Source organism: Emydura macquarii, unplaced genomic scaffold (assembly GCF_026122565.2).
Source record: "Emydura macquarii macquarii isolate MOO-44397 ecotype Brisbane River unplaced genomic scaffold, CSIRO-AGI_Emac_v2 contig_1348, whole genome shotgun sequence".
NCBI classification, from domain to species: Eukaryota; Metazoa; Chordata; order Testudines; family Chelidae; genus Emydura; species Emydura macquarii.
In genome coordinates, this window is record NW_027131485.1 from 17,369,729 (window position 1) to 17,395,041 (window position 25,313).

Here is a 25,313-nt window from a genome sequence, read left to right on the forward strand (position 1 = left end):
AATCAAATATTATTGAGAAATACAGAAATTAAGATAGGAAACCTTTAAAGATCCTCCATTTGTACACAATAGGACTACAATTGTCAGCAGTGATTCATACCTTTCGACTATATATATGTATATACGTGTGTCGTGCAAGGACTTCTATCTCATTTACACACCATGCGTACTTATTTGACAGTCTGGCAGCATGCTGACTCCATTTGTTTCGGAGACACATTCTAGTGGCACTCTTTTCCCCTTCCCTCCCCTGGCATGCTACCACATACCTTTACTACATTGTGGAAAACATCCTACATTCTCAAGGAAGATTTTTATTAATCACTTTGCACAATGGTTGGATGTACAATAGAATCCCTTGAACCACAGATGTGAAATGCGTATAGACATTAGTATGGGTCACTACTGACTGGTACCCCTATCTTCTTGGCAGAGCAATAGCACCAGGGTACAAGCTGTGCACTTACCCAGAAGTCAGCAGCCAGCCAAAGGTGCATAAAACCAACTGGGTCAACAGGGAATGCGAGTTCCAAGGCATGACATGAGAAATATATTCATCTCACATAATCTGGGGTAAGAGTGCTGAAGATAGACTAGCTGGCTTCCACCCACTGTCAGCCCATGGAGAGAAACAGAGCAACACAGTTGGGTGTGACCATCAGGAGTAAGAGCACAGAAATGCTGATTTATAGCCCTGACAAGCTTAAGTAAGATCCCTTTAATGGATATAAGCTGCAGGAGTTCTCCCTTTGCCTTGGAGAAATCTCTAATAAGCACCAACATCCCTATTATTTGAACATGTGCTCAGTTAAGTCAGGAGCATGTCATCCCTGTAGGCCAACACGTGACTAGTGAGGGAGCATGAGTAAGAGGAAAAGGGAAGGCAGCTTAGTTCTAGGCTGAAAGGAAGTCCCAATGTCAAGAGTTTTGTATAGTAGTTATAATACAGAGACTAAGATCGGAACTATAGCTGGGCTCTGCAGTATAGTATTTCAGTTACGGTGGTTCCAAGGGCAAAACTGCAGAATTCAGAGTTTCTGCTGAACACAAATCTTATCATCATAATGTGAAGATTATTTCAGTATTTATTGGTCTTTTAAATCAGGATGAAGAGTTTTTTTTAAATCTTATAAGTGATAGTTTAACATTCTGAATAGTTTAATTCCCCTGCCGCCCCAAACTAGTAAATCGGTACTGCTTACTATGTTTGCCATTAAGCAACTACTTTTCTCAACATTTGAAAATCATTATTAAAACTGCTAAATTGAAAAACTTCCTCCCCTTAAATTTAAGTGAACCAGGTGATGCAAATATGATTATAACCATCCCTTCAAAATACATACTTCTGAAACACTATGATGTCACCGTCCATGAGTTCATCAAGAGCCTTATCAAGAGATACATCATAGTCTTGAATTCTCTCTGTTAAATTCGGTTTAACTTCCTGTAGTAAAAACAAAAGGGAGAACAATAAGAAGAAATGAATGACAAAATAGAAAGCACTCAGAGTTGCAAAAATATTGTGATGGAAGATAACTCATTTTCTTTTTCAATCTAAATTTAAATTAATTGGGGGGGTGAACTTTATTTTTTTTTTTAATAATTCAAATTATATTTCATTTACAAACTTCATTGCTCACGATAGAGTTGGCTATTTCTACTTTACCCATGAAATTTGCACAACATTTTCTTTTAGTTAAATTGAATCCATTTAAAAATGTTTTATATAGTCCATTACATCTTCTTTATAGCCAGCCTCTATTCAAAATTCTCAGTGCTCTAAGACTTATTTTTCAAATATGCAACTTTCAGAACAGTAGAGGATCCCAATTCATACTAGTTTGTTTTTGGCAAGGTGCAACTAATTCACAATAACAGGGTGCCTTTGCTTTTGAAAAAGGAGTGCATAGCTCCCAGAGTATTAAATGCACATTATTTAAACAACTATAATACACATACATTATGAGTTGTTTACTGGAATATAAATATCTTTGTTTAAAGCAATAACTGCCAGAATCTTTTGTGGCCCTCAACCATACTGTTTGAAAGAAGCAGCTTTTATATAGTATAAATGTAATGTAAATGGAAGTGACTGTATAAAGTAAGTTCCCTGGTAGCAATTCTGCCTGTTAGTATGGAACTCTGTACATGCCTCCTGAGCCATCAGTGACAGCGGTATGGCTGCTAGCAAACCAGGAACCTAGTGGCATTAGAGCTCTTATTTCTAGTCTACCAAGGGCCTCACTGCAGATTCAATTCCCACTAGAGCAATTTAAAGTTATTATAAACATATATTACTCCTACACTTTGGAGGAAGGGAACAGGAGCTCACACATTGCCTGCTGCCTCATATAGTATGGTGGAGGCAGGGGAGGATGCAGCATTCCCTCCCCACAGCTGGAGACAGGCCACTGCAGATTCACGTGCAGAGGTCAGGCACTGGGAGCACATAGGCCAGCCCTGCTAGCAGTAAGCAGCTCTGCTGCCATGGTGACTCGGAGAACATGCATGGATTTAATGTTAACAGCACACAGAGTGGCTCATACAGGACTTCCCTGTAGATAAATGTACTCTTTCGAGTTTAAAAAGTTTCCCTTACCTCAAGTAGAAGATTCAAAGGGTAGGACTTTTTAGTCACAAATTACTAGTGATTTTTTTTATTGTTGATTTAAAGTTAGGATTCCAATTATATTCTCTTGTGCCCAAGTATTCAAAAACCGCAGAGCCATAGCTTTTGGGGTACAGCAGATTAACCAAACATTGCTGTGCACTTGGGATGTAAAAGGTGAATTGTTTAAATGGTAATCAGCTGTTTAAACGTTTTAAACAGCTGATTTCCATTTGAACTGGGAGGGGGGGGGGGGAGCGGCAGCTGGCCTGGCTCCCTGCCAGCAAGAGCAGCTGGGTAGCTCTTTGCTGGCGGGGAAGCACAGAGCGCAGTGTGAGAGGGAGTTGCAGTTGGGCTCAGTTCCTGGCGAGGAGGGGGGAACTCCCGGCTGGGGAGGTGTGAGCCTGGGGGGGGCGGTTAGCCCATCGCTGGGGGGAGTCCACAGCTGGGCTGGGCTCCAGGCGGGGAGGCGAGCTGCAGCTGGGCTCGGACCCCCATGAGCAGTGCGGAGCCCAGCGCACGGGGCAAGTCTCAGCTGGGCTCAGATCCCGGAGAGCCATGCAGATCCCAGTTGGTGGGAGGCGGGGAGTGGGACCAACAGCTGGGCTCAGCTCCCAGCTAGGTGGGAGAAGGATGGGGAGGGAGGAGGAGCCATAGCTGGGCTTGGCTCGGCTCGACTCAGCTCCCCAGGACTGAGAACTGCCCAGTACACTCCCTCCTCCCCTCCCCACCCAGCGTTTAATCATTTAAACATTCTACTTTTAGAACGTTTAAACGGATTTTAAATTAAACTAATTTTTACATCCCTACTGTGCACAACATCTTTAACAGTGAAACCTCTGTTTGTTAACTATAGTATGCATAAGCTGTAAAGTTTGTTACTTTAAAGAACGTGCTAGCATATGCAGCCAAATCATAACTAATACCCAGTTCTGGAAGAAGAGAGATGCTACCAACCTTGAGAGAGTTTAAGAAGAGTTTTGAGTGTAAATGATTAGTCATGCTAATGCAAAAATCAACAAAATTTTATAAAGGATTTTGTTTTTTAATCTGTCACAGCAAGTGTTCAGCATTTGAGTTTCCATGTATTCAGCTCCAGATTAAAGAAAACAGTAATAATTTTTAGAATAGCACAGACAGCTACTTAAGTATTAAAATAAAAGTACATAATTGATGCATTGTATAAATTAATTTTTCAATAGTTCAGAAGTACTGATCGTGCCGAGTGTGTCCATCAGTAAATGAAACTGTTGTATCTCACTGAAACTTGTCTCTCGGTGATGCAGCATTGTACCTAATCAACAGGAGGAGGATAAACCTCATGTGGCTGATTAGATCTCACTGTTAAACCAACTGTTTGTAATCAAAGCTAGCTATTAATTTTTTTTTTTTTAGGTTATAAAATTAAACTTAGAACAACTTTGAAACTGAATGATTTTCAGAGTTTCCAATAGGACCTAAGCCTCACTTGGCTTTATATTGGTGATGGTTTCTTGTCTAAATGTAATATTTAAAATGATTCTATTTCTCACTTAAAATGTTATTTTAGTGACATATTCTTTGTATTTATATGTAGTGGTTAGGTTTTTTTTTATATTACATGCAGTTTTTCCTTAGAGGAAAACTTGCTAATGACACACAAACCTAGATTTATTGTAGGAATAATAATCAAGCCAAACCTCATAGAGGATAAGGTTAGTTTCTTGGGGAAATCCTGCTCTCTCACACATAACTGGAAGCAAGTCACCTATTGGAAAAGAAAAGAAGTGTGAAGTATATTATAGCTTTCGCTAGCAGCGAAAGCTATGGTTAAGGTTGCAAAAAGGTTTCCATTATAACCCCCCAAGTTTTCAGATGCTCAACTTTATGACAAATTTCTCTTTTAAGATGAAACTTCCTATGCTTGTGTTTAGCCCAAAGGGGATTATTATTATTTTTTAATTTGAGGAAATTTTGCAAAGCCATCTGAATTCTGCTAGGTTAAAATAATGTCATAGTTTTAACCACACACAAAAAATAAACACAGCTAGAGCAAAAATGAAAAGTTTGACACAACATTTTGAATATAAGTCACTGTTAATGTACACCAACACTTGTTTTGTTTATGGACAGAGGAATTATTAACAATAAGAAATCGAAGTATCACTTTTGAACACATTCAGTGCACATCAGCTAACGTTTTTCAGTGGAGCCTAAAGAAGCGTTATCCTCTTTGTGATGTCACATAGGGGTGAGGAGAACTAGGATGTTACACACACAGTGTAACCAGACAGGCACGGGGAGCCTGCTGCTGCAACAATCTGTATGAGTTAATTTACAAAATGTTGCAGAAGAACACTTGGCAAGAATCCCATAAAACAGTAACACTCAGGAATAAGAAAAAAGATGGGAGAAAGCAGATCCTGAGTTTTTAGGGTGAGTCTGCAATATGTGCTATAGTCACCAACATACTGTAAAATCCTAAACCTTTAAATATAATTAGAAAGATACAGCCAGCCCAATATAAAATCAATAGACTGTTTCCCCATTAACCCAGCCTTGCAGATAACTGTCTACAGTTAAATTTCAGCAGCAAAGGTGGAACTGACAATTCCCCCACTCCATTCATTTCAATGACATGTGAACTTCAAAGCCCAGCAGGGCCATTTAAAGTCTACCATTACTGAGCAAAACTATTTTTCTAAAATAAAAGGCTATTAAAGCTGTGTTAATGCATCATTAAGGCTTCACCAGTTAAATTTAAGTTAGAAAATAGAAATGTTAAGGTTCCTGCAGCCATGTTGCAAACCTTGCATATTTCATCCCATACTTTTCACAATATACCAAATTACATGTTTATCGCATAAACACAAGAAGGGAAAATATTATGCACATGTAACAGCCAGGCTAATGCTGCTGTAGAAGCCATAATTTTTGTATTTCTCTGAATTTTGGTTTCAACAGCACAACTAACATTAAATGCAAAATGCTGTATTTATATAATTGATTATATTAAAATTTAAAATATTACAGTTAAACAAATGTTTAAAGACGTACGTATTTTACAGGATATAGGTGTGTAGATATGTCCACAGTAATTCAAACTCCGAGTCTTTGGATCATACATCTTCAGAAACAACATTACATCATCTACAAGTTAAGAAACAAAAATTAATCTGACGTAAAGCCATAATTTGAGCATATCTGAAGATCACCTAACTGTAAATTCCATTTTCATGCTAAAGGCCACAATAGTCACAAAACAATGTGCTTAATTAATGAGCAAACATGTAACCTGATAAGATAATTTCCTTAAAATACTATTTACATACTGAACCCAAACAACAACCCCACACAGTAGATTAAATGCATTTCACTCATTCTAGGGCATCTGAAATCCCAGTCTCTCTCCACCCTAAAAAAGGACAACACAAAATGAAGGAACATTGGGTGATTTTTTATGCACATATAGAATAATTTTTACACACATATAGAATAAGAGACTTTGTATTTTCTTAAATTTTAGTAAATATACTTACGATCTTTATCAAACTTTGGTAATGTTGCCCCAGTAGCTGCCATCTCTGGATCTACTGTTTCCAGGAATATTGTCCATGGATTTTCATTGTCACTGAGCTCAATCATCTGTTTTTTAGGAAGCAGAATAAAAGAATCGTAACATGAAGAAAAAAATGACATTAGATGAGTTTCATATTGGCAAAAAACTTAGTGGAGTGGTCTAACTGCATAATTTAAATTAAAACAATAAACGAACTTAAAAAGCAACCTTACACTGTTGGGAAAAGTCCCTAATTTTTAGCTATACTGGTGAGTTAAAGATTATATGCCATCCTCCACAAGCTTGCTAAAGTAATCAAAACAATATAAAAGATTGATTTTGATGTGTGCTTTTTAAAGAGTTAAACAAGTTTTAAACTGTACATAATTTTACTTAAAGTGGGCTGACTCCTTGGTCTGAATATGTACATTTAAAAATATTTTATTTCCATCTATGTCCATTATAGTTTCAAGAACAAAAATTAAGGGTAAACATAACACTGGGGTTAGAATCACTTTTAGTATCCCTAATTTTATTGATATTTACATGCAACTCTTTCTATTTTATGAAGCATTCATGGAATTCATAACATATTTGCCCTTACATTACCAGTAATACATTTTAAACAAGTTAGTGTCAGTGACAGGTGAATCATGATTGTGTGTCTCCTTTCATTACACTAAAAAGATCTAGATCCGCCAAATCTCAAAATCAATTCACCAAATCTCAAATCTACTCTAAATCAAGGGCTATTGTGTATTGGTCCCAGATTTCACCAAGTTCTTCTATGGTGTTACAGAGGACATAGGTTAGTTTCCATCACTTAAGGTTTTGATACCTTGAAGACCACATCTTTACTGGTGGAACTGTAAATGAGACAGACTTAGAATTAACTTTTCTCCTATTAGTAAATATTTACCGTTTTATTGCCATCTGCTTCATTATCCAACATCGCTGGTCGTTTAGTTCCATTACTTCTAGCTTGCATTGGCCACAATCGTATTTGATCCTGTGGAAATCCCTAAGGTAAAAGAAAGGTAAAATTATAAGAAAAACACAAATAGAATTAAAATACTTTATTAAAACCAGTCAAAACTAGTCTGTATAGAAAAATCCAAACTAGGACAGAAAGTCACATATACCCAGATAATGCCAGGAGTATAAAGTGAACAAAACATAATAACAGAAACATGTGTAGTTAAATACTGTGCTACAGAAACCTTACCATTGTTTGAGAGAGGTTTTGAACAAATTCAGCAAGTGTAGAGTTTTTTAATACTTTGAACACAGTATATTTCACTTTTTCTTCATCGTACATATCATTGCCTTGGTGGCCACAGAACTGGTCCTCTGTTACTATCTGAAAGTGCACATTTATACATGTTACTTTAGTTTACAGCTGAACAATCACAAACACTGTTGATGCAAGCTTTGCATTTGAATTTAGCTGATTTACTGGTTAGTGTCAGTGTTTACACTTAAATCATTTTATGTTAATAAGTTATCAATTTCATTAATAGCTTATGTATTTGAAGATAAACTATGCTAGCCAAAATAATATTTAAAAATTCACAAATATATCAAATGTACTGACAAAACACAGCACAAAGCCATTAACATTTAGGCCCAAATCTTGTAAACACTTATGCATGTTAGTAATTTTAGCCCTAGAGAAGTGCCACTGCATTCAATAGGAATATTCACTAACATGTTTTCAGGAATGGGCCTAAAACATTATGGGCCAGTTTCTGATTTCTGCTGCAGCCACTGTATACCAATTTAACTGGAGTACAGGAACCACACACCCAGGAAATCGCATCACGACGGAAAAAGCCTGGTGTAAGGGGAATTTCATTCTGGTGTAGGGCCAGCACTGCCTCTACTAACAGGACATAATGGTTGCCAAGGGCCGGACGAAGGGAACACCTTGGCAAACATTCTCTGGACGCATCCATCACTGCGAAGAGTCCAGAACCTGCTGAGGAGGATGAACCAATCTATCCGGGGGGTGAAGAGCTGGACAATAAACCATCCTGAGCCACATGTGGAGGGGGTGAAAGCACAACCTTGAGAACTGGACCATCTGCGTGTAAGTGGACATGTGGCCCAAAAGCCTCAGGCACACCCAAACTGTCATGGAAATCAGACTGAACACTTAGGCAAAAGGTGGTGAATTACCTGAAAACAGTTAGTCGAGCAGAAAAGCTCTCAAACTTGTAGAGTCTATTAGGGCCCCAATTAACTTGATTTTCTAAGTGGGAACCAAATGTGACTTCCCAGTGTTTAGGATGAGACCCAGATGGTCGAGCAAGTGCAGTGTCATGTCAACGTGAGGAAGAATTTTCTATCTGGACCTGCCCCTCAGTAACCAGTCATCTAGATACTGGAAGATGTGGATTCCTTTCTTCCTGAGATATGCCATCACGACAACCCTGCAGCATTTAGTAAAAATCCGAGGGGCAGAAGAGAAGCTGAATGGAAGCACCATATGTTGAACATGGAGCTCTGCTATGATGAATCGAAGGAATTCCCTGTGATCCAGCAAAATCACCACATGAAAGTAGGTGTCCTGAAGGTCCACAGCAGCAAACCAAACCTTCTGAGACAGGACAGGGAAGGACAGTTGATAGAATGACCTTTTGAAACTTCACATATCTGATATATATTTTTTGAGGCCATGAAGGTCAAGAATGGATCTTATCCCTCCCTTGGATTTGGGCACCAGAAAGTACCAGGAAGAGAAGCCACTGTGGCCTTGGTATTCTGGCAGAACCTCCCCCCGGTAGAGAGCGGACATGCTCACAGCAAAGCAGCTTGTGAGAGGGGATCCTGAAGAAAGATGGGGATGGAGAATGAGGGGAAGGGATGCAAAGGAAGTGGGTGATACAGCCCAATCGGACAGTGCTTAGGACCCAGATGTCCGTGGTGATTGAGCCCCAAGCATCGTGAAAGCGGGCCAGCCTGTCTCCAAATGGAGGGGATGGGGAGAAAGTATTGATGACTGGAACACTGCTCTGGACCAAAGAGTCAAAATGGGTGCTTGGGATGGTGCCAGAGAAGAGCGTCTGGACTGACTGAACCCCAGACCCAACTGCCTCCCCTATGGGATCTATGCACAGAGTCTCCATAGTCATCTTGTCCAGGTTTGTCAGTCCTGGAGCAGGGTCTGGCTCTGACGTTGGCACAGTTAACCACTTCATCTTTGTGTCTGGATATTTCCGCAGTACCTGGCTATTCCTCCCCTTTGGTACAAGAGGATTTCAAGGAATACCAGAATCTTCTGTAACACGTGGCTGCTTCCCTAGATATTCAAGCACAGTTCTTGCAGAACACCCACAAGTTAGTGGATATTCTGCAGCTGCCTGCCTTGCGAGAGTTACCCTACCTATTAATGATGTGCGCCCTTGAGCCTGCTAAGGTTCTCTAGAACACACCAGCTTTAGTATCGCATGCAGCAAAGCACATGGAGAAGTGCTACTTCATTCCAGTGCAGGGATTTGAATGTTTTTACTCCCATCCGGCCCCAACTTCCCTGGTTGTAACTATGGTGAACAACAGAGCCTAGCAGAGCAGGTTTAAACTGACTCCCAGAATAAGGACTCTAAACGAGTGGACCTGATGAGCAGAAAGATTTACACCTTCTCTTCCTTGCACATGCGGATTGCTAACTGGCAGGCGTTGCTGTCCAAGTACGATTTTGTGATCTGGATAGCCATGTCTAAACTTGCAGACAGGCTGCTCAAATCCTCGACAAGAGGAATTTGGGCATTTGTCACCTGGCGACTAAGATTTCATTGCAGTCTGCTGGACATTGCAGATAGTTTGGTGGGAGTGATGGCCTCGGCAGTGACCATAAGAAGGGCTTATTGGCTGCAGAATTCAGGCATTGATTCCCATGTGCAGCAGGCCAAAGAGGATTTACCCTTCAGTGGCCAAGCGCTTTTTCAGACAAGACAGACAAAACACTGCACTCCTTCAAGAACTCTAGGGCTACTCTATTATTCTTGGGGGGGCGTACACACTGATGGTGCAGACAGCAGCATCATCCGTATCTCTCATTTGGGCATCCTTTCCCTCCCCCAAGACAGTGAGACTACTCGAGAAATGGGGATGGCTCACCAGTGCCCAGGCCTGCGGCAGATCGATGGTCACTGCCAGAGATCTGATTGGTGATCTCGCCTTTGAGTGAGATGAGGAGTGGGACCTCTGCAAACAAGAAACATCCCACAGATTCCATGGAGGACACCGGTATGGATAAGGCATTGGTGGACAATAGGCACCAGGCCAGAGGCCCATGTCCCGACTGCAAGATGAGGGCCAATTCTGACAGCCATGAACAGCCCTGACGAGGGTCAGGTAATGGGAAAGTGAGAGAAGCAAGATCCCCACCCAGACACTGAAGTCCTGGGCTTCAGGGGATAACAGTGGAGTCAGTGCTAGGGATCTGACTTGTCCACCAATGACAAGAGAGCTAGAAATGGTACCAGTAGTACCGAGTATGCCTCTCATTTCTGGTGCTGGAAGTGGTGTCGACCCCAAAGTTGGGAGCGGTACTGAGGAAAATGATGGTGCTGAAATGGAGGGTGGCGAGTGTCGCCACAGTAACATTGGCGACGCTGGTTGCAAGAGTGCCAAAGTTGCTCCTGGTCCTGGGGAGGTCCCTTGAACTAAGCCTGGCACCAGCCACACTTCCATTGACTGTGAAAAGGAAACATCGGGGTATGGTGCTGACAGACTCACAGGTGCAGTGGCCCACCCAGCCAACAGAACTATAAAAGATGCAGACCTGGCAAAGTCTTGGACCAAAGGCAAGGTGAGGACAAAAACGCAGAGGAGGTCCATTGCCACCTGATATGCTGCTGGCACCAGCATGGCTCTTGATGGTACCTGATTCAACGGACACCACAGGGACAGAACCAGAGTCAACAATATAGGGTCTCTGACCACCTTGTGCAGTACAGGGGAGTAGTTGACAGGACCTGTTCCATCCATGCACCAGCATTCACCCTGTGCTGATCCGCACTCCTTGTGGAGAAGGGAGAGAAGTCTTCATGTGACCTGAAGCGGTCTTAGTTGGTCTTATGTGGCCTTCTCCTCGGTGCACTCAATAGGGAATGACTCCTCCATCTCTTTGGAGAGGCGCCAGTTCCAGGATGCAAAGCAGCAGCTCCCTCAGAACTGAGGGCCACCTTAGATCTGACGAAGGCCTCTGTGCCAAAGCAGGCCGCATGGTGTAGTACTGAAGTACTGCTTCAGAGGAAGATTCCTTGCCACCTAAGTCCATTTGGTGAACAATTTGCACATCACACACAGCTCCTTGATGTGGGCTACACCTAGGCACAGCAAACACCTCATGTAGGGATCATTGTTGGGGATCATTCCTCTACATGACAGACAATGTTTAAACCCTGGTGAAGGCATCACCTTAAACTACAGCTAACTAACACTAAATCTAAGTAACTCTATACTAAAGGTCACTCACTTTGGCATCCTTCAGTCTCAAGAGACCACGGGTATGCGCCCCTGAGAGGTAGAAAATTCACTCAGTTAATTTTATGGCAGCTGTGGCTGTGGCTGAAGAGATCCACTCAAGAGAGAATCTCTGACACATCTGTCACATTTAAAGGTGGTGTTTCGACCCTTTGGGCTCTGCCTTTTGCGAGCTCATCTCCTCTGCTAAGCTGGACTGCTTCCTCTTGTAGCTTTGAAGATCTTTACTGAGCTCTTTTCCAAAGGCTGCGGTTCTGAGAGCGATCTTCCCAGTTATCCATATCCATTTCTTTGAGGTCTCACTTGCACACATCCTTGAAATGCAATTTTGGGCATCCTTTAGATCTTTTCCCAGATGCCAATTCGCCATAGAGCATGTGCTTTGAGATGTACCCATCATTCATTCAGCACACATGCCCAAATCAGTGGAGGTGTCTCTGTTTAAGGAGTGTTTGCATGCTGGGTATGCTGGTTTGCTTGAGCACCTCAGTGTTGGTGACTCTGTCCCTCCAGGAGATTCCAAAAATATCAACAAAGATAACGCATATGAAAGCTGTTGAGCCTTTTTTCCTGATGGGAGTACAAGATCCATGTCTTGCTCCTGTACAAAAGAGTATTGATAACCCATGCATGATGCAAACTGTTTGTTTGTCATTTTGCCATATCCTCTTGCTCAGTCTAGATATTGTTGTGGCAGCTTTTTGGATGCAGATATGGAGTTTCTTTCAAGTGAAAGGTTGATTGCAACAGTAGAGCCCACGTATGTGAACTCATTCACCACTTCAAGTTCATAATTACTGATGATGGAGGGTTCTTCTTCAATTCCTTGGGACATGATGTTAGTCTTTTTAGGCTTATCGTAAGCCTGAAGTCTTGGCAGACTTTAGAAAAACGGTCTATCTCTTTGGAGTTGGGCTTCTGTGTGGGTTGTCACTGCTGCTTCACATAAGCAAAAAGGAGATGCTGGATAAGCGCCCCCGAGTCTTCGCTTTAGATCTAAGTCTTGCAAGATTGAACAGCTTTACATACGATGGGTATTAATTAACTCTATAGAATTAGAAAAGTCACTAAAATAGAGGGATTGTGAGGTGAAAACCACACTGAGCTCCTACTCTAACCATGGGTGATAAGGAGGAGCTAAAAGGGGTCGGGGTGGTGCCACCTCATATAGCCAGGGCACCACCCCTCAATGAGTTTCCGGTAGGCAAAATTCTCTGGCGCCAGTATGCTGGGCATGCACACTCCTAAGTAGAATACATGGCTGCATCTACTCAAAGAACTGTTTCTTGGATCAAGCCCTAAGTTGGTGGTTCACATCAAATAGTAACTAACTAACAAACAAACTAGATAACCCAAAGTTTGATTTGGATGGTTTAACATTAGAAATATTGAATTAAAGATGCACATTTAAGCAGACACTGGGGCAAGACCTCCGTTTGTAGTGTGTCTGTTTTCTACAATTCTGATTACTATTAAGCCAATATTATCATCTTCACATTTCAAAACATCAGTTGGTTTTAAGTAACTGTTTGAAAGCTGACCTGCACTTGCATGTAGAGGTGAGCTTCCTGCCTCTCCTTCCTCTTCTGAGCCTCTATTCTCTTCTCTTCTTGTAACCGTTCTACTAATTGTTGAGGAATATCATGGTCTGTGACAGGCTGCAAAACTTCACCTATAAATAAAGTGGGTTTTGTGATGTCATTTTACAATAATTTATATCTAATAGGGCTTTCACATATACTTATGACTATTCTTGAGGCAACAGGGACACAACTATCTCTGATAATAAGCCAAGGAAAGCTTTTACACTTTTAAAACCATTGTTTACCTGATACAGCATCATTACATTTTGGCACAGGATGAACCTTCTAATCTAGGCTATACTACACCATTTTCATGATTTATCTCTCATTCTTATGAAGTATTCAATTAAATGCCAGATTTTTAGAATAAAACTTTCCTGACACTCAAATTTATATATATTGAGCCAGATCTAGTTCTCATCACTGAGGTTTAGTTATGTAAAAATAATGGTACTCCGTTTCTGCTGCTTAGAACACAATCAAGGTTATTACACCATTACTGTGAAGATGCAGTGAAATACTGTAGTGTATACCAATGATACCATGATGCCAGCTAAAGATATTTTTGATTTTGGAGCTGTAACAGAGACTAGTCAAATTCTAAAGTTTTCCAACTGCAGTTTTTTGAAGCTCCATCATATGATGAAAGATGACACCAGTTTAGGATCCAAAAGTAACTCTAGACCTCTGCATTTCAGTATCTGGGTTTAATCAACATTTAAACACAAAAAAAGATACACAAACATATACATACTTAATTTTGATTCCCTGATGTAAACCAACATGTAAGCATTAGTACAGTGCCGAACAGATAAGTCGTCATCATGACCTCCATAATTGTGTTCAATTGCTTCTTCCTTTGTGCATCTTGATACCACATCATCATCAAATTTACACCACTGGAGAAAAAAGTGAGCAATTTAAACATACAAAAAAATTATTTTTGATTCAAAGTAACCCACACCTTAACTGACTGATTTAAATTACATGCAAGAAATAGAAATATTTTTTTTCCCTCTTTCAAGTGAAATATAAAAAAGCTTTTTCTCCAAGCAGCAGAATTAACTTTTAAAAATATCCTACTGGTTCAGCATAATTTGTGCAACCTTCTGTTTTTACACAAAATAAAGAGGGCCTTAAATTGCTGAAGTTTTATTAATTAAATATTTGAGTCTGTTTTATGTAAAAGAGCAATCTTTTGCCAAACTATTCAAATTATTATTTACCTTAACAGAATCTGATCTGTTATCCAAATATATTTCATTACTACCATGAAGTTCAGATAGCTGATGCTGATTTATTGTTGTAGAATGAAATATAAAGCAAGTGGTGCAAAGTATCCAATTACTACTTGTAAATTTTAAACATATTGTGGCAAATATGAAATAAAACATCCCAAAACTTCATCCTTATCTGTACAATATCTGTTGTGAAAATTAAAGGGGAAATATGAAAAACAGTAAATTTAAATTGAATCTTGGCTTTCACCTCTTAAATATAAACAATTAAGTGCTCAAAAACATTTTATGGTGCACATAAGGTAGCTATCTCAAAATAAGATGTACCTGACCTATAAACTTCCAATTATATCAAGTCTTCATTATGGCCTATCTCATGATATTAGGAGAACATCCCAGGGAAACAGAATGTTGAATCAGAGATGCTAGAAGCATTTCCCTAACTTTTGCCTAGATTTAAATGTATGTATCACAGACAGTAAAGACATCCTGAGACATGCTGGGCAGCCTGCTTCTGCTGAACAGACTAATTTCTTCTTTATTACGGATGCGTGTGACCAAAAGGACTTCCCTAGCTAAAGTCTTGGCCACAAGCCAACCAAGAGCAGGCAAGCACGAACCTGCTCCAAAGTGGGTTAGGTGTGCCCTAATGCCTCCAACTATCAGTACCCTCTTATCTTTTTCTCTTTTAGAGAGACTTTTTGTACAAATTAGGTTTCCCTGAGTCTGTGGGACTAGAAGCTGGGTAAAACAGTTTAACAAACTTTTCTGAGAACAAGCATTGTATTGGGGATGAACTTAGTTTCAAAGACAAGCATTCCAGTAATCACCACTACGGGAGACCAAAAGGTTCCTAGGGTGATTCTAATTAGCAAGGGGAATCTCAATTGCAGGTTTCTGAGTTGCCCCTTGACAGAAACTTCAACTTCCTCAAAAGACAGAATTAGATACCTTTAAAAACAAACAAAATAGTTTGGTTGCTTTTTCAATACTTACTTTGCCATCCCCTTTAGGATTTAAGTAAACAACATAATGTCCGCCATGGTTATCTCCACTATGTACTAGCACTGCATGAAGGATGTAATTTGCAGCATCTTTAGGGTCTGTTTTTTGTAAAAATTCATCAAGTGGCAACTGCTCAGGAAATTCAAACCTAATTTTAAAAAAGTTAAGTATTTTTACTTGTAATTAAAACAGAATAATAGTCTTATGCTGAAATGTATTTACACTTTTAAATAAACTTTACTATAGAAAGTTACAATAGGTAACTGAACAAGTCAAGTTACAATGTCATTTTTATCTGAGATTAACTGCAATGATTGGGTAAAGCAGCATATTTTACATTGTTAATATGGAATATGAACAAGAGATCAAATCCTGCTCTCAGTTACAAAGCAGTGTACTTTCAAAATAACTCAGTTGAAGTCAAGAAGTTACTTTGGAATTACCACAATGTTAACGAGAGCACAATCTAGCTCAACAACCCATTCTTTGCAGTGCTGCAAGCGTGCAACTGCTAAATCAGTTACCTTTTGACTGGAATACTATTGTTATTTTGCATCAGATCACACTACACCCTCCAATTATTGTAACATATAGATTCCCTCAATTCTTATTTTGCTGGAAAACAGATAAATAGTCAACTCATTTGCAAACAACAGAACTGAAGTGTCCAGAACTCAGTTCATAGAGGTGTACCTGGCTGGTATAAAACCCACAACATAGAAGTTACAGGTTTTTTCAATCACACATCTCTTTCTGTTATGAACGTGCCAAAATACAGCAAGTGTGCAGTGGAGGCAAAAGAAAAAGTGACGTGAGTGGGGGAGACCCAGTAATTCTGTTTGTTCTTGCAGCAAGAACGTGATTATTATTAAAAACAGTGACATACACTATTGCAATTTTTCTTACTTTTTTATACCCATATGATGTAAACAAGGTTCTATATAAAATTGCATCAATTAAAAAATCTAAACTTGTTACTTATTTCACATCCCATACATGGTTAACAATGGGTATTTAATAAACAGCTGAATTTGTTTATCAGAACACTAAAAATTCGTAAGTCAACAATGCACATAATCAGTACTATTTCTTGGGAGCCTTTTTCAGCATATACCTTCATGTACCTCTCCCTGCACATGTCGACTGAAAACACAATAAGAATAGCCAGATTTTGCATAAAATATTTTCCACCTAGCATTTCAACAACTTCAAACTTTATCATGGCAAACAGTTACCTATCATTTATCTTGATGTTTTGGTCAGTTTGAGGGTCATACATAAATCTCATGAGTTGTAGATGTAACACTGGTGGTAATGTTAGGAACTTCACACCTTTCTCTGCCTCCTGTATGTTTGAAAAAGAATGTAAGGTTCAGACTCCTTAAGTTCTCTTCTTGAGCTACTCAAACTAATTTTTACCCACAAACTGCACTTCTCAGATTTGTTCATACTACATGGGCTTTCATCTACACCACACAATGGACAGGTAAGAGCAACAAGGACATTTCATAACTTTTTGGTACTTGTGAATGGGCTGCACCCATCCCTCCTAAGCTTCCCAGCAGCTACTGCAGTAGCACAAAGAAGCAAGATAGTTAATTATTTAAAAGAGCAACAAGTAAAGAAAATGCATCAGAACATCACAATGAGCTAAGAATAAATGAACAAGCAAGTAGTCTATGAATAAAACTGAATTAAAAACGTAAATAAATGCAATATAGCACCAATGAAATTTCTAAGTTTAAGAGGGTTGATCCAGCTAGTGCTGGAAGATTTCTGAGTGAAAGGTCCTCCCATTATAGCTAGCTTTTCTTCTTATTTCTTGCTATTGGAGTCTTGGGAGAACTCATGTAACCTGTCATTTCAGAGAGGCCTTGCTACACAGGGAAGATAGAAAAGTCAAGATGCAGACCATACAGTGGTTTGGATCACCAAAGACACTGGTTTCAGACCACCAAGCATAACAAGAGGACAATGAATGGAGCCAGACATTACTAGGCTGCAAAACCTTACCACAAGAAGAGCATTTACATAATTTTTGTTTTTTTCCAATTTATTTTTAGCGATTATTAACAAGAGCTATGCTAGTTGCAAAAAATCAGCTTAACCAAACCAGTTTTAGATAAAGACTTCTGCTTTTCACACTGTGGTAGGTAAAGTGAAACTGAAACGCCTGAGAGAGATGGACAGGTGCAGAGAGATGAATGGCAAAAAAATTTCTGCATCTTCATTTGGTGTTCTTGCCTGTTTGTTGGTAGCATACAGATACACATGCAAATGTAGACTAACTTTACTAAAGAAGATGAATGGATTATCACCTTGAAATCCAATACCAGTTGAAAAATAAAATCTAAAATTAAATGCAAGTTGTAATTTCTTCTTTGGTAAAACAAATCACAATTTATAATAAAATCATAGGGATAAAAGCAAATTGTACTGCTGAAGTCTTCATTTCAAAGAAACCTAACAGAAATTAAGGACAAAATATACACAAGCTTGTTTAGAAGGAAGCCACACAATCAGATGATGTAAGTTTGCATGAATTTCCTAACAATTTTGATTGATGTAGTTCAATAGCTAGCTCTCGTTGGAAATCCTTTATTAAGGATCTGGAAAGAAAACCTGTTACTTCCTCTTGAATTTTATACCTGCAAGCCATGTTCTCCTGCATCATATTTGTTATCACCATCCAGCTGTTCTACTGCAACGTAATCAATGAAGGACTCAAATACTAAATGAGAAATAGCAGGAAAAAACAGAAGTTTACTAAAACAACGTGCAGACTCAACAATGCAAAAACAATAATAAACAGAGCAAATTAAACTAAAACTTCCTAAACTCTAACTGAACATTTCTGTTTTTGTACAGCGAAAAAATATGTTATATTGCTTAAGAATTTCAAACAATGATTGAGACTTATTTGGAATTAGAGAGGGCAAATATAGATTTAAAAATGTATTTAAAATGTGTTTAAAAATGACATTTAAAAATCAGGTCATTAAATGGTCCACCAGCTTTCTACATCACTTCACACTGAGTGAAAGACCATTTCTTGCCTGTGCTGTAACTGTTCTTTGAGATGTCGTGCAAATATGTATTCCATTTAGGTGTGCATATGCCCAGGGCACTGAAGCTGGAGAATTTTGCTTAGCAGTACTGTCGGGGCAGTGCTCATATCCTCTGACCCTCGTTGCCTGTCCAATGGCTATATAAGGGTGGCACCGCCGTGACCCCCCTCAGTACCTCTGCACTAGAATCTAAGACTGGAGACTCAGATATACAGGGGATGGAGTGTAGGTCGTGGAATACATGCCTAAACCCACACCTTGAAGAACAACAGTTATAGCACAGGTAAGCAACCATCTTTTCTTCTTTGAATGGTTGCAGACATGTATTCTACTCAGGAGACTTGCAAGCAGTACTAGTAGGAGGTGGGGCTCAGAGTCTACTTAAAGATTGACTGTAGAACTGCCTTCCCAAAGTTTGTATTTGACCTAGATGCCAAGGTAACAGCATAATGTTTGGGAAAAATACATACAGAAGACTGTACATCAGCCCTGCAAATGTCCAGTTTTGAAACATCGATGAGAAATGCAATCGCTGTTGCTTGTTTGGGCTCTCACTGAATGAACCCAAATGTCTGTGGGGGCTACTCCATAAGCCACGGTAATGCAGGAAAGTATCTACCTGGAAATAGTCTGTGCAGAACCTAGCTGAACTTTGATCTCTTCCTCATAAAAGACAAAAAGTCGAGGTAATGAACAAAATGTTTCAGTCCTTTGCAGATAGAATGCCTAACACTTAACAAAGGCGACATTGTTTATCTGCATTTGAGTGCAGCTTAGGAAAGAATACAGGTAAGAAAATAACCTGGTTAAAGTCAAACTGTAAAATGACTTTGGACAAAACCTTTGGATGCGGTCTCAAGGACACTTTGTTTTTGAAGAACTGTGTATATGGCAGCCTTACCATTAGGACATGCATTTTGCTGACTCTTTTTGCAGATTTTATAGTAACAAGAAAGGTTATCTTTTGGGAAAGGAGAGACAATGGGCAAGATGCTAGCGACTCAAATGGAGGACATACGAGGGCAGCCAGCACAGTATTGAAGTTCCACAATGGGACCATTTCCTTCACAGGTGGAAACAGGCAGACAATACCTTTCAAAAATCTCACTACCATGGAATTTGGGAAAACTGACTTCCCTTGCATTGGAGGATGGAATGCCAAGATCACCATCAAATGAACCCTCAACAAGCTAAAAGCCAGACCCGAAAAAATAATTCAAAATGTCCTGAACACAGGCTAACACTGATTGAATTCCCTTAGATAGCGACTAAACCAAAAAACACTTCCATTTGACCAAATACGTAATCCTAGTAGGCGGTTTTCTACTATTAAGTAAGAATCTCCAAACTGCTTCTGAATATTGCCCTTCCTCCTCTCTAACCATGTACCATCCATATTGTGAAGTATAGACTGCTCAGCACCAGATGTGCAACCTGGCCGTGGTGTCCAATCAGTCATTCAGGAAAGGGAGGAAGAGATCTGTGAGGTCAAACAGCCTGACTGAGAAGTTTGGAGAACAAACACTGACTTGGCCAGGCCAGTGGAATAAGAATCAGTTTAGCATGGTCCAACTTCAGTTTGAGGGTAACTCGAGAAATTAGAGGAATAGGGGGAAAGGCACACATAAGGGACACTCCATAATTCATATGGAAGGCATCAGTTAAAGACCCTGGCCTGAATCCTGCTCGAGAACAAAACTGATGGCATTTTGTCATCCTTTGTTGCACAGGTAGGCCGATGGGATGCCCTATTCCCTGAAGATGGACCTTCCACCACACTGCTCTTCAGAGAGCACTTGTGGTTCTCAGAGAAAGTTCAGCTAAGATGATTGGCCAATTGGTTTTGAAAGCCTGGTAAATGCATGGCTGTGGGCATGTCTTCCTTTGTGCAAAAATGCCAAAAATCTTTACTGCTTCTCAACAAAGCTGCTTGGAGAAGGCTTCTTCCTGCCTGTGCACATACTACATTTTGGTGGTATCACTGGTAAATATGTGAACTGCTGCCCCCTCAATATGATGTTGAAAGGCTTGGCAGGCATTGTAAATGGCTCAAAGTTCCAGTATGTTGATAGGAAAAGATGTTTTCTGTTCCTACAGAACAAGGGTACTATTAACCAAACTAACTATTTACAAAAGCTGAAAAAGATCTCTGTTTGCAAAAACCGTGAGATAAAATCTTCACCAAATGCTCTGACTCAGGCAACAGGCAGTGAGAAGGAACTGAAGTGGGTTGGGATGGTGTCAACAGTACATAGCCATGGGAAGGGTTATGACGGCCAGAGGGCTCAAGCACCTCCCCAACAGGTGCTGCTAAGCGAAGTTCTCTGGCTTTTGGGCACTGGGTATGCGCACACAAATGGAATACATGTCTGCAACCACCTGAATTGTCTGCTTGGTTTATTGAAGTCTTAGATGACTCTATATTTCTAGCCTTGAATGCTAATGACTTGCTCATGAAATTAATTAACAACTGCTACACTGCTTGACTAAGTTCTCTTGGTTTTTATTAATATGGCCATTTGTATGTAAAAAGGATTTGTGTTTCTCAGACGTTCATCTGCTCCTGTTGATCATACCTATGCTTAAATCATAATCTGCTGTGACATTATAACCATTACAGAAGCAACTAACTGAGAGTATTACAAAACATTATGACATTAGAAGATGAGTAAGCAAGAAAAATAGATGGAACTTTTAAAATACAAAGAGTTTTAAGATGATCCTAATAAGAAATGAGGGAAAAGGAAAAAATGGGCAATGCAAGCAGAATCTCTCAAAACAGAAAAAGCTTTCTGTGAGGTATCTTCATGCTAAGACACCTACCTATGAAACCAAAGGCCTGATTTTCCAAGGTGATGAGCCCTTGCAAATCCATTTGAAGTTACTGAGGTAGGTGAGTGCTAAGCATCTCTGAAAATCAGGCCCAACATTTAATTTGTGCATACAGAAGACATATCACTTACTATTTTTCTTTCCTTTTATACTTAGCTGGATGTCATAATAATCCTCTATTCGTTCAGACCGATAGTCTACGTGTTTGCATTGAATGTAAGACTGCAAACAAAAATAAAAAGATAGGGTTTCAATATATACAAATTACAGAATTAATTTTTAAAATTTATTAACTGACTAAATACATACCACCATCTTCCCTCTGAATAATTTAGGGATAGTGCCTTCTACACACGTGCCTTTCATTTTATTTTCCACATTATCGAGCAACTGAAAGAAATGTTGGATTTGCACTGTTATACATACCAAACTATTTTAATTTTCTGAATTTGTTAGTTAAAGCATATAATTTTAATTTATTGACAAAACTTTGGGGATTTCGTTTTTTCTTGCACTTACTCACGTGAACATGAAATATTAGACACTTGACATTGGCTTCTCCTTTATATTAATCCTTTAAGTCCTCCTCCCCCCCCCAAATCCTTTCAGAGCTATCTCCATGCCATTTCCCCTAAGACTTGAAGAGCTTTGCAAAAGTCAGGGATACATTAGAACAGCAGAATAAACTTCACAAGCAGAGTACCCCAAACTCTTCCTTCCCAAGAGGTGGAAAATGACTATATCACCTGCAATGCATATAATCTCCAACTGCTTATGAAACAGACATGGATCTTCCTTCTCAGTAAATAAACAAAATAAAAAACAGGTGGCATCACAAGGCTAACATAAAGGTGACTTGCAGAAGAATTTTTTAAAACTGCTTGTCTTTGTACTTCTTTATGACGTGTAGAGAAGGCTTGAAAAGTTTTCTTATTTTGTTAAAAAAAAAAAAAAAACCAAAAAAAAAAAACCCAACAACTTAGAACTATCAGGAATGTAAAGTTTGGTCTTCCCTGGTTTTGTTAGAGAACCATGGTGAATACTTTCAATTTAATTGAAGGACCGAAGATGCTGAATCTTTTAACAAACTTCTATTCAGAATGTTAATCACTTAATTATATAGCTTTTCCCAAATGCAAACATAAAACAGAGATTTAAATAGCCAGACTACAAATACCTTTCCCCTTATAAGTAAACTAATTTGTTTAGCTCTTGTGTTGTCACCATTTAACTAGTCCTGCAGTCAGAGTCTTTCAATCCAGAAAGAACCTGAATTTCTAATTTAAAAAGAGAAGGGGAGAAGGAAGGGGAGGGAGAAACTATTCAAAAAAGCACACTATTCTCTCCCCCCGTCTTTATTCATCAAAGAAACAAGGGCACAAATCCAGTTGTTTTCCTTTTCAAGTCACCTTTAAATGGCATTTCTCCAATGTGGCCTTACAAGGAGAGTCAGCTCATTTGAAAAGCCTTCTGTATTTTGTTTCTAAATTTTGCTTTCCTCTACAAATTGTACTCCCTTATATTCCCCGGTCCACAAATTTTAAAGGGACATATAAAGCCCATGCTATATTTAGAAAGGAAGATACTATGTAAAATGAACTCTCTAAGCCGTGGTTTATTCTAACCTAAGGAATCAATTTCAGAATTAATAGGAAGTTAGCTAAATATCTACATGTCAGTGAGCAACATTATGTGTATATGTAGAAGTCAATAAGAAATGCTGAAAACTTACCACTCGACATAATTCCTGAACATCATGTTGCATGAAGCTATCTAAAGTTTCCCACCTTCATAAGACAAACAAGTAATAACATCACTGTATTATAAAAGTGTAGAAATCCAGCATTTAATAATTCAATTTCAGAAAAAGAGTTTAAATACAGTCAGATGAAGGCAAATCTGAAACTCGCATCCTGTATAATTCCACTTTCAAAACCAGATAGACCTGAAAAATGCTGTAGTTTTGTTACAAAAATACTACACACACTTTCTACAGAGGTAAACATCTGCTGTTTGTCTTCAATTACCAGTGCTCTTGGCACTTAGTATCTACATCTTATTCTGTTTTCTCTAGTTTTAAGGTTGATGAGGGTTTGGACATAGGGGATATTTGCAAATATTTTAATGACAGTTAATTACTTTTTCTCTGAAAAGAAGTAGCTTTTACAGATCCTTTTTCAGACTGCAAATCTAGATATATATCAAAGGACAGACATTATGACTGGGATTTTGAAAGTTATCTGTCTTGGCCTAAGTCTGCTCCCATTGACATCAATGGAAGCAGAATTAAGTCAACACTATGCATTTTTGAAAATCCACCTTAAAATCTCACAACTTCTTTACTTTAAGTAGAGGAAACATGGAACAGTGTGTCATTTTAACTACTTTAAAATAATATACCATGCTATGCTTCTGAACACCTCTACCTGAAAATCTCAAAGAATTTTACAAAGATTAATTTAAAGATGAAGTTAACTAAGAAACAAAAAGGTTAAGTGACTTGCCCAAGGCCATATGGGAGATATGTGGCATACCTAAGACCTGAAAACAGATTTTTTGTCTCCCTGTCCTGGGCTTTAGCTATTAATCAAATTAAAGACAAAAGAAATAGAGAAGGGTTAATTACATCTCTATAAATATCTAGTTACTGGGTAACACTAAAATGAACAATTAAGAACTAATGGATAGTACTGGCTTCTCAGGTGAAAGACAATACTTGCTATAACCACACCTTTAAGCGGTGAGGGAGGCAGGACTGGAAGGGCTGGGGAGTTCAAAAGGGGCAAGCATAGCAGGAGAAGTCCCTTTTCCACTGACCAGCAGAGCACCACCCACTCTCCCTCCCCTTGAGGTGGCAAAATACCAGGTTTGGTCAGAAGTTGTGGGCATCACACTAACCGCTCCTTTCTAAGGGGGCTGGGAAAGAATGTTTCCCTCACCACCAGACTGGTCTTGATGGATTGGGGCTTTCTCTGCCTTCCCCACAGTGGGTTCAGGGATGCTTTGTTATGGTGAGTAGAGAAGGGTGTTAGGCTATTATGTCGCAACTCATTATGTAAGTGTGGGGTGGACATCCAATGCAGGTACTCCATAGGGAAAGTAGACAGTGACCAGATAAATGGCTTGGTAAAAGACTTAAAAAGGAGATGTTGGTTAAAGGAGTGGAACTGGGGGGGGGGGGGGGGGGGGGGGCGGGGGGCGGCGTGGAGTGGGAGAAGGAGGAAGGTTTGGGGCTTCTATGACTGGTACAGCAGGAAGACAACTACCCTTTCTTATAACCCACCTTAACCTTCGTTTGGGGGAGAGGAGAATGGTAAGGTCCCAGCAATGGGTTGGCTGAGGGACCCGAATGGAAAAAGATGGGGAGGGCTGGCAGAAGTCTCCCAGGTAGATGTTGAATCAACATGGAGTTATCTGCACTATACTCATATCTGCTAGGTAGTCCCAGACACCTAATAATAAAGTTGCGGCCTGATTAAAACCATAACAAGTATCTCCTGTCCTCCTTTCAGTACAGCTGGACAATGTCTAGACAATATCTCAGAAAAAATTAAGTGCCATGTATTGCAAATACCATACTCTGTAACTGATACAGTCAGCAACACTCCTCTGATTCATAAGGAAAAAAACCATGGTCATACTCAAAGACATTACTTCTTCCAGAGTAAAGAACATGTTTTGAAACCTCTCTTTTAGATACAAAACTGACCATCTGTCTTGCTCTCAGATAAAGTATTTAGTCATGCTTTCTAAAGAGCCATAGTCTGCTCAACGTAAAACACATGGCACAATCGAAAATCTGCTTAATGAAACAAAATGGTCACTAGTGTATGAGTGTGGATAAACTAAATACACACTGGGCCAGAGTGTATACTGGGATGAGACCAGAAAAACTGGGACATCACATAAAACAGAGGGAAAAAAGTGTGGCTTGAAATCCCCCAGGAAGGT

The 25,313-nt window shown here is 39.4% G+C and overlaps 1 protein-coding gene across 1 annotated transcript in view; it reads right to left on the reverse strand.

Moving 5' to 3' along the window:
* USP7 (ubiquitin specific peptidase 7) overlaps positions 1 to 25,313 on the reverse strand; it is an 88,906-nt gene that overhangs the window by 11,820 nt on the left and 51,773 nt on the right. The window contains exons 8-21 of the mRNA XM_067551292.1: positions 23,095 to 23,149; positions 21,672 to 21,752; positions 21,494 to 21,584; positions 18,111 to 18,193; positions 16,698 to 16,807; positions 15,454 to 15,610; positions 13,974 to 14,118; positions 13,178 to 13,308; positions 7,372 to 7,506; positions 7,066 to 7,167; positions 6,127 to 6,232; positions 5,645 to 5,737; positions 4,288 to 4,355; positions 1,344 to 1,444 (exon numbers count right to left, since the gene is read on the reverse strand). Of these exons, the coding sequence (XP_067407393.1) occupies positions 1,344 to 1,444; positions 4,288 to 4,355; positions 5,645 to 5,737; positions 6,127 to 6,232; positions 7,066 to 7,167; positions 7,372 to 7,506; positions 13,178 to 13,308; positions 13,974 to 14,118; positions 15,454 to 15,610; positions 16,698 to 16,807; positions 18,111 to 18,193; positions 21,494 to 21,584; positions 21,672 to 21,752; positions 23,095 to 23,149 (1,458 nt within the window). The remainder of the gene's footprint in view (positions 1 to 1,343; positions 1,445 to 4,287; positions 4,356 to 5,644; positions 5,738 to 6,126; positions 6,233 to 7,065; positions 7,168 to 7,371; positions 7,507 to 13,177; positions 13,309 to 13,973; positions 14,119 to 15,453; positions 15,611 to 16,697; positions 16,808 to 18,110; positions 18,194 to 21,493; positions 21,585 to 21,671; positions 21,753 to 23,094; positions 23,150 to 25,313) is intronic.